At 38.3% G+C, this 9,906-nt stretch overlaps 1 protein-coding gene across 1 annotated transcript; it reads left to right on the forward strand.

The window, feature by feature from the left end:
• The first annotated feature begins 1,304 nt into the window (after positions 1-1,304).
• Positions 1,305-9,256, forward strand: mnx2b (motor neuron and pancreas homeobox 2b). The gene is made up of 4 exons (XM_046837272.1): positions 1,305-1,542; positions 6,210-6,524; positions 7,993-8,153; positions 8,255-9,256. The coding sequence occupies exons 1-4, from the start codon at positions 1,305-1,307 to the stop codon at positions 8,543-8,545; spliced, it is 1,005 nt and encodes a 334-aa protein (XP_046693228.1). The 3' UTR covers positions 8,546-9,256.
• Positions 9,257-9,906: the final 650 nt, after the last annotated feature.

Raw genomic sequence — 9,906 nt, forward strand, 5'->3', positions numbered from 1 at the left:
GTAAAAGTGAAAGTGTCTCTCGTTCATAAAGCACATGACAGTTCAGAATAAAGAGCCGACACTGTAAGTCGAAAAGTAATTAGGCCTCATTCGTGTGTAATAAAAGCGATAAGCTCCATTTATCAGCCGACAAACACAATGAAGCAGTTGTGTGAGGAGTGTAAAGTGTAGCGCTCATTAAACGGCTGTAAAGGCTAACGAGCCTAGCGACCCGTTTAGAAAAACAAACAAACAAACAATCTACGAGAAAGTGAAGTGAGAGTAGAGCGGAAAAGAAAACGATCTGAAGCTGGATGTAGAAATTAAATATCCATAGATTAAAAAAAACCAAACGCCTTTGCTGGTCATGGAGGTGAAAGAGGCGTGGCTTCTCTGCTCATCAGTTTAAGTGAAGGAGGCGTGGCTTATTGCTTGTTTATCCAAGTGAAAGAGGTGCGAATATTAACTAATAAATATACTGCTTGTGTACTAAACGTCTTAAAAACAACACGTTACGAATTACAAATTAATTTCAACAATGAAAGTAAAAAAATCTAATTTCAGTAATGATGATAAATACGTTAGTAATCACTGATAAGTTCTCTAAATTACCCCCGCACTAAAGTTTACAGCCGCCATTTTCTGAAAAACTCTGACTTTGTAGCGCAGCGCCAGATACTGTGTGTGTGTGTGTGTGTGTGTGTGTGTGTGTTCGGTGGAGTGTTTGTAATGTAAGCTAGCATTACAGTAAACTGGCAAACTGGCATCATAGTAAAATGACTTGTTCTTGTGCTTCGTGTGTGTGTGTGTGTGTGTGTGTGTGTGTGTGTGTGTGTGTGTGTGTGTGTGTGTGTGTGTGTGTGTGTGTGATGCAGAAATTGATGACCTGAACCACTGACTGTCCTGGGTCACGTGGTGTCAAGTCAGGAGCGGGAAATCGACCTTTCACACTGGATATAGATATATTTTTTCTTTCAACTCACAGAGCAGAGCGCGCCCAGGTGCGAGCTTTTGATTGGTTAATTAGGAACCTAACTGCTCCTCTAAGCCAATCAGCGCGTCTGCCTGGGGCGGTTATGTAAACAAGCTGAGCAAAGCTGGATGGAAAGTTTCAGTGAGCGTCAGAGGCTCAGGAGCGCTTCATCAGGCTGCATCTCAGCTGGACCTCAGCGTGTTCTACACCCAGCAGGTGGAACCGAGCGGAACTTCGCCCTGAACATGTGGAGATTCTTTTACTCGCAGTGAAAATTCATTAATATATCAATCGATCCAGCGCGCGCCCCTGTTCATCACGGCACCCGGTCCACGCCTGAAGTTCCGTCTCCATGGAGAAATCCAACAACTTCCGGATCGAGGCTCTGCTCGGGGAGCGCGCGACCAGGTGCGAGTCCCCGCCCTCGCGCGCCGTCCCGTTCTCGATGCCCACTGCCGGGGTGTGCGCGAGAGCGCCGCTGCTCCCCTCCGTGCACGCGCTTCACTACGCGGGGATCCCCCACATCAGCCCCGCCTACGAGCCGTGGATCCGCGCGAGCCTGCTGCTGCCCCGATTCCACCCGTATTCCGGTGTGTTCACTCTGCATTCAGCACACACTTTATTTCCTTTATACATGACACCTCTTTATTTTATTATTATTACATTATATATTGTTTTTTATTATATTATTATTTTTATTTCAAATTGTTTTATATTATTTTATAATTGTATATATATAATTTTTATATTATATTGTTTTATTATTGTTATTGTGTACATTTTATTATATTTGTTATATTATTATATTTGCTATATATGTATTTTCTTTGTTATTTTACTTAAAATTTTATTTCCCCCGTGTGTGTGAATACCACAGGCATTAAATATTAATTTCAATATTATTATTATTTTTATTTAGTTTCTTTTTGATTACATTTGATTACATTTTTTTGTTTTGTTTTTTGGTTTGAGTTTAATGTTTTGTCTAATAAAATGGATTTATTTCATTGTTTTCATCATTTACATTTTTGAGTTACTTTTGTCAATTTAATAACTTTTCTCTTTTCTATTTGACAATTTTTTAATATAATTATTTAATGATCTTGTTTTGGCTTGAAGGAGACCAAATTATTATATATTCTTATAATATAAAAATAATATTTAATATTATATAAATTCAAATTGAAATAAAATAATTGCATTTGATAAAAAATATAAAACAATATTTAACAATACATTATTATTACTATTTTACAGAAATGATGAACGTGTAGAATTTCAGTTCAGGAAGAACATCATGAAGTTCTGCGGTGTAGAATTCTGTAAATAAATCATTTATTTATTCAAATTAATAAATCGTTTTTTTAATAAGGAAACAATCAGGACACGACAGGAAGATAAAAAAAAACATCTTTTCAAAGTCAAATTAAATTCTATGCAGTAAACACCTTTCTGTGTGTGTGTGTGTGTGTGTGTGTGTGTGTGTGTGTGTGTGTGTGTGTGTGTTCATGGAGTTTTCATTAGGTTAATGGTGTTTATAGCAGTCACATCAACAATGAAGCTGGATAATAATAATAATAATAATAATAATAATCATAAAAAGAATAAAGACTAATGAATAATGATGAGTGTGTGTGTGTGTGTGTGTGTGTGTGTGTGTGTGTGAGAGAGAGAGATCTTTGATGTCAAAATTATTTTCTCTTACAAACATTAAATATTGTATTTAATCACACAGAAATCTGTAATAATTATTACCCTCCAGTATCTATTATTATTATTATTATTATTATTATTATAACTTTTTATCTTTAAATAAATAATTTATTTGTTTTAGTTATGTACATTTTTGTAACAATATCTATAATATAGGTATCTATAATGTTTTAGCATCAGGCTAATAACTAATAACTGTTCTGGCCCTGACAGGCACCATATTTATTCCCTTAGAAGTGAAAGAGTTTAATTTGGTGCATCAGGACTTCATTAGAGCAGATTAGGTGTGAGGATGTGAGTGTGAGGAAGAATTAGCTGATTGTGTGTGTGTGTGTGTGTGAAAGCGAAAGAGAGACATTAAGTTAGCTCCAGATTCCTGTTCTTGGCTGACCGGAGTGAAACTCTCTGTAATCTTCTCATGTCGTAGCTCATACACCTCCAGGTCCGACATCATGTGCACTGTGAGATGCTTTTCTGCTCACCACAGCTGGACAGAGTGATGTTCTGAGTAAGTGTAGCTCTTTGCTCTGCTCCAATCCAGTCTGATCGTTCTCCTCTGACCTTGCCAACATGACAAATCTTCTTTTTGGTTAAACAAGAAAGAAACAATTGAAACAACTCTGAGTTGAATAGTCTAAAGTTCTTTCTAAAACCAAGCAGACATTACCAAGTGTTTGGTAGGATTTTATGAATTATAGGTTCTACAGATAACCATGCTATTGTGGTACATCACTGTAGTTCCTCATAGCTGTTTGTTTGTAATTATTGATGGAAAATACACATTGACCTTGCTAACTACTAAACATCTGGTTGTACTGATGGTTAGCTAACACTATTAAGACTATTCACACTATGTCTCCTAGAGATCAACTTGAACTTCCCACAACCTTCAGCCTCGTCTGATCTTTATTGACTTCTTCACCTTTACAATCAGAATTCCAGAATATTCTCACCTCAGAAGCACAAATGTTCATCGACTTGCACTGAAAGTTCACAATCTTTTCGAATAACATTACAAACTGAACTGAGTTGATCGTTTCTGAAGAAACGATCAGCGCCACCCTTCGGATTTCACCCAATAAGAACAAAAAGTTTCTGTTCGTAGTAAAAAAACGATCAAATCGAACAAAATCTTTGTAAAGTCTCGAGTGTGGGATTCAATCACGATCACACCGCGAACTGATAACGAGCCACACATCAAAGGTGTTTAACGCTAAATTACGCCAATGATTGGAGGCGTAACGAGTGAACAGCGGGTAATAAATCCCTGTGCGACAGTAGTTTCATTGTGTACTTAGTGTTACATCGTGCAGCCATAAAGACGTTGTTCTGAATGAAAGGTTCAAAGCCGTTCATGGGAAAATCATCCTAGTATCCATGCTTTAATTTCACGTATATTTAAATTGATGTGTATTTATTCCCATTGAGTGAACCTGGGATGAGGAAGAAACCTGGAGAGGAACCACACTCAAAAAGGGCAACCCATCCTCATTTGGGTGACACCAAGAGAAAGTTGGTACTAGAAAGTTTTAGAAAGTTTAGAAAACAGCATCTCGAAATCTCTGAGACTTTTCAACATGGATGCTGTGAAGTTCATGGTGGTTTTTCTCCTCAATGGTTGGTGTGGGACAAGCGAGTGAAGTGGCTTCTTAACTGAAGGTCTTTTCCTGGAAAATACATTAGTTTATGCCGAGCTTCTATCAAATGTGAATGAGCTTTTACTGTAGAAACGATTCATGTATTAAAAATATTATTGTAATATTATTCACTGCTGGTGCTTGGACGTACGCTGCAGCTTACTGGAGTCCAGACAGAATTGCATGGTGTTGAAGTATGAATGACAGCCATGTTGGTTCCTTTCACCCTGAATAAGTCTCCAAACCTTCACTGCTCCAAAACAACCTCAAACTAATATTCTTCCACCTCCATGTGTGACTGTAGGGGTCTGATTATATCTACTCTCCTGTTCTCCATCTCATACAGTGAAGTTCTCATGAAGTTCTTCTGTCAGAGTGAAAAAATCACTCCACAGATCTTTCTTCCAGGCATCAGTTCAATTCTGGTGTGTTTTGTGCATTCAAAGGAACATACATGTGTCTCAAAAATCATAAAACCCTCTGCGATTCCACACTTTTCACAGCCACTGTACAGTAAAAGGGAAAGTTTTTTTTCATCACAGGATCATTTCCATAAAACATCAAGGACCAGAATGTGTAAAAGTGAAAGTGTCTCGTTCATAAAGCACATGACAGTTCAGAATAAAGAGCCGACACTGTAAGTCGAAAAGTAATTAGGCCTCATTCGTGTGTAATAAAAGCGATAAGCTCCATTTATCAGCCGACAAACACAATGAAGCAGTTGTGTGAGGAGTGTAAAGTGTAGCGCTCATTAAACGGCTGTAAAGGCTAACGAGCCTAGCGACCCGTTTAGAAAAACAAACAAACAAACAATCTACGAGAAAGTGAAGTGAGAGTAGAGCGGAAAAGAAAACGATCTGAAGCTGGATGTAGAAATTAAATATCCATAGATTAAAAAAAACCTGGTCATGGAGGTGAAAGAGGCGTGGCTTCTCTGCTCATCAGTTTAAGTGAAGGAGGCGTGGCTTATTGCTTGTTTATCCAAGTGAAAGAGGTGCGAATATTAACTAATAAATATACTGCTTGTGTACTAAACGTCTTAAAAACAACACGTTACGAATTACAAATTAATTTCAACAATGAAAGTAAAAAAATCTAATTTCAGTAATGATGATAAATACGTTAGTAATCACTGATAAGTTCTCTAAATTACCCCCGCACTAAAGTTTACAGCCGCCATTTTCTGAAAAACTCTGACTTTGTAGCGCAGTGCCAGATACTGTGTGTGTGTGTGTGTGTGTGTGTGTGTGTGTGTGTGTTCGTGGAGTGTTTGTAATGTAAGCTAGCATTACAGTAAACTGGCAAACTGGCATCATAGTAAAATGACTTGTTCTTGTGCTTCGTGTGTGTGTGTGTGTGTGTGTGTGTGTGTGTGTGTGTGTGTGTGTGTGTTCGGTGGAGTGTTTGTAATGTAAGCTAGCATTACAGTAAACTGGCAAACAGGCATCATAGTAAAATGACTTGTTCTTGTGCTTCGTGTGTGTGTGTGTGTGTGTGTGTGTGTGTGTGTGTGTGTGTGTGTGTGTGATGCAGAAATTGATGACCTGAACCACTGACTGTCCTGGGTCACGTGGTGTCAAGTCAGGAGCGGGAAATCGACCTTTCACACTGGATATAGATATATTTTTTTCTTTCAACTCACAGAGCAGAGCGCGCGCCCAGGTGCGAGCTTTTGATTGGTTAATTAGGAACCTAACTGCTCCTCTAAGCCAATCAGCGCGTCTGCCTGGGGCGGTTATGTAAACAAGCTGAGCAAAGCTGGATGGAAAGTTTCAGTGAGCGTCAGAGGCTCAGGAGCGCTTCATCAGGCTGCATCTCAGCTGGACCTCAGCGTGTTCTACACCCAGCAGGTGGAACCGAGCGGAACTTCGCCCTGAACATGTGGAGATTCTTTTACTCGCAGTGAAAATTCATTAATATATCAATCGATCCAGCGCGCGCCCCTGTTCATCACGGCACCCGGTCCACGCCTGAAGTTCCGTCTCCATGGAGAAATCCAACAACTTCCGGATCGAGGCTCTGCTCGGGGAGCGCGCGACCAGGTGCGAGTCCCCGCCCTCGCGCGCCGTCCCGTTCTCGATGCCCACTGCCGGGGTGTGCGCGAGCGCCGCTGCTCCCCTCCGTGCACGCGCTTCACTACGCGGGGATCCCCCACATCAGCCCCGCCTACGAGCCGTGGATCCGCGCGAGCCTGCTGCTGCCCCGATTCCACCCGTATTCCGGTGTGTTCACTCTGCATTCAGCACACACTTTATTTCCTTTATACATGACACCTCTTTATTTTATTATTATTACATTATATATTGTTTTTTATTATATTATTATTTTTATTTCAAATTGTTTTATATTATTTTATAATTGTATATATATAATTTTTATATTATATTGTTTTATTATTGTTATTGTGTACATTTTATTATATTTGTTATATTATTATATTTGCTATATATGTATTTTCTTTGTTATTTTACTTAAAATTTTATTTCCCCGTGTGTGAATACCACAGGCATTAAATATTAATTTCAATATTATTATTATTTTTATTTAGTTTCTTTTTGATTACATTTGATTACATTTTTTTGTTTTGTTTTTTGGTTTGAGTTTAATGTTTTGTCTAATAAAATGGATTTATTTCATTGTTTTCATCATTTACATTTTTGAGTTACTTTTGTCAATTTAATAACTTTTCTCTTTTCTATTTGACAATTTTTTAATATAATTATTTAATGATCTTGTTTTGGCTTGAAGGAGACCAAATTATTATATATTCTTATAATATAAAATAATATTTAATATTATATAAATTCAAATTGAAATAAAATAATTGCATTTGATAAAAAATATAAAACAATATTTAGCAATACATTATTATTACTATTTTACAGAAATGATGAACGTGTAGAATTTCAGTTCAGGAAGAACATCATGAAGTTCTGCGGTGTAGAATTCTGTAAATAAATCATTTATTTATTCAAATTAATAAATCGTTTTTTTAATAAGGAAACAATCAGGACACGACAGGAAGATAAAAAAAAACATCTTTTCAAAGTCAAATTAAATTCTATGCAGTAAACACCTTTCTGTGTGTGTGTGTGTGTGTGTGTGTGTGTGTGTGTGTGTGTGTGTGTGTGTGTTCATGGAGTTTTCATTAGGTTAATGGTGTTTATAGCAGTCACATCAACAATGAAGCTGGATAATAATAATAATAATAATAATAATCATAAAAAGAATAAAGACTAATGAATAATGATGAGTGTGTGTGTGTGTGTGTGTGTGTGTGTGTGTGTGTGAGAGAGAGAGAGATCTTTGATGTCAAAATTATTTTCTCTTACAAACATTAAATATTGTATTTAATCACACAGAAATCTGTAATAATTATTACCCTCCAGTATCTATTATTATTATTATTATTATTATTATTATTATAACTTTTTATCTTTAAATAAATAATTTATTTGTTTTAGTTATGTACATTTTTGTATGATTTTTTTTGTGTCCGAACACCACCGCAGTTTTTATGAATAATAATGAACAGGAAGCTCTGAAGCCTAAACTCGTTTGTACTGAACACTTCATATAAAACGTACAGTCTGACACTGGAGACTTCTCCCACACATGTTGTTACTATAGAAACGATAGCGTGTTAGAGCAAGCGTGTGGAATTAACGAGCCCTTTCTGACTAATCGCAGCGTCTCCTTCGGTGGGGCTGATGGGAAAATGCAGGAGACCACGCACGGCCTTCACCAGTCAGCAGCTGCTCGAGCTCGAGAACCAGTTCAAACTCAACAAATACCTCTCACGGCCCAAACGCTTCGAAGTCGCCACGTCGCTAATGCTAACAGAGACGCAGGTGTGTGTGTGTGTGTGTGTGTGTGTGTGTGTGTGTGTGTATACGTTAGCGCTTAAGCAGTACAACATGAATATAAGAAATACTCTTAATTGTGTGTGTAGGTGAAGATTTGGTTCCAGAACCGCAGAATGAAGTGGAAACGAAGTCGCAAAGTCAAGGAACAAGTGGAAGCGGCCCGAGAGCACAAACCGACCAATGAGAATCCGGCATCAGAGCTTCAGCGGGCGGAGCTCAGGAAGCAGGACGTAGAGAAAGACGACGACCCCGAGGACGAGGAACGTGATTTTGACACGCGACACTCAGACTTTACGCAGAAGGACGTCGATGTACGCTGTGCTTCAGACGACGAGGAGGACGAAACAAGCGACAAAGAAAAAGAGGCGGGGTTATAATGAGCTTATAAACCAATCAGAGACAAGGACGAGCGCGTCGGCTCCGAAACGTGGACTTGACCTGAAGATACTGTGAAATACTGAACGACTGAACTGATGTAAATGTTACACCAGAGGACTGAACATTAACAACAGCAGCATTAACACGTCTCTTCACATCTGTCACTACTGTTTCTTCACTCTGTGACACAAAGCTACAGTTCAGAACCAGATGTTTTCTCAATTTGCTAAGCAGTTAGCAAAACCATGTACAAATCCTGTCAGGTTATCTTAGATTAGCTAGCTGGCTAACACAATATACTACAAACCCAATTCTCATTTATGAACATTTTCAAATGTTTCCTTGTTGTTGGTTTTATTATAATTTTTTTGTTTAGTTTACCAAAGCGGCGTTTTAGAAATGCTAACATGTGCTAACGCTACAGCTACACCACACCGTTAGCAGATTTATGAAAACAATTCTCATAGGAATTATGGAACATAAAAAACAGGACATTCACAATTTCATTAGCTAAGCTAAGCTTATTGCAACACTCATGATCAATGGAAGCTAAATAGCATGTTTAGAAAAATTAGCATGGTCTTAATGTTGCTGCTTTTTTAAATACATGTTCACAACTTTATAAAGGCGTGTCACGGTCTAATTCATCTGCGAAACAAATGCAGATACAAAAAATTATGAATGGAAATAAATGGAATCCTTTTGTTAAACGATGTGCGACATCTCATTTACTCAGCTGTACACACACACACACACACACACACACGAATCAGTACTAGTGAAGGGTTGTGGGTTAGCTAGCAAACTAGCAACCGTTTCGTGTACTATAAATAGGGTCATTGATCTCGGTTTGTGTTCGCTAGTTACAATTAAATACTCGCCACAGGAAGAATGCTAAGTCCAGCATGCAGCTAAACCTGGTTCTGAGCTCAGATGTCGCTAACTTTCTGGTGAACTAGCTTGTCGAGTAGCTAGCAGACATTGGTGTTTTCTGTTGGTTAGGGAATTAGCCATAATTATGAGGGAAAATCTGTTTGCATTGATGTCACATGTGGAGTCCTGAGGTGATCCGTTTGATTCATTGTAATGTGTGTGGAGAAATTGTACAATGTCTGGAAGGGTGTTTCATAGTGCAGGATGAGGAAGAAAATCATTTCCACTCCTTGTCTTTGACGTCGCGACTCGATACGCTGGAAACACCTAGCCTGATTAGCATGCTAAAGAACAGAGGGAAGACGGTGCAGCGTAGTAAACCTGTTACGCGTCTTGTTTACGAGTGCACCTCTTAAATCTGAATTACTTCCTCCACCTTCTACAGACGATAAGTTCATGAAGTGTTAATAAAGATGCCCTCACACAC

This window comes from Silurus meridionalis, chromosome 24 (genome assembly GCF_014805685.1).
Source record: "Silurus meridionalis isolate SWU-2019-XX chromosome 24, ASM1480568v1, whole genome shotgun sequence".
In the NCBI taxonomy this organism is placed as follows: domain Eukaryota; kingdom Metazoa; phylum Chordata; class Actinopteri; order Siluriformes; family Siluridae; genus Silurus; species Silurus meridionalis.

What these genes read in the sequence shown, in the direction of transcription:
- mnx2b (XM_046837272.1), top strand. Translation starts at nt 1,305, where the DNA reads ATGGAGAAATCCAACAACTTCCGGATCGAGGCTCTGCTCGGGGAGCGC. An exon ending in CCGATTCCACCCGTATTCCG is followed by an intron (nt 6,525 to 7,992) that starts GTGTGTTCACTC and finishes GACTAATCGCAG; the next exon opens with CGTCTCCTTCGGTGGGGCTG. An exon ending in TAATGCTAACAGAGACGCAG is followed by an intron (nt 8,154 to 8,254) that starts GTGTGTGTGTGT and finishes TTGTGTGTGTAG; the next exon opens with GTGAAGATTTGGTTCCAGAA.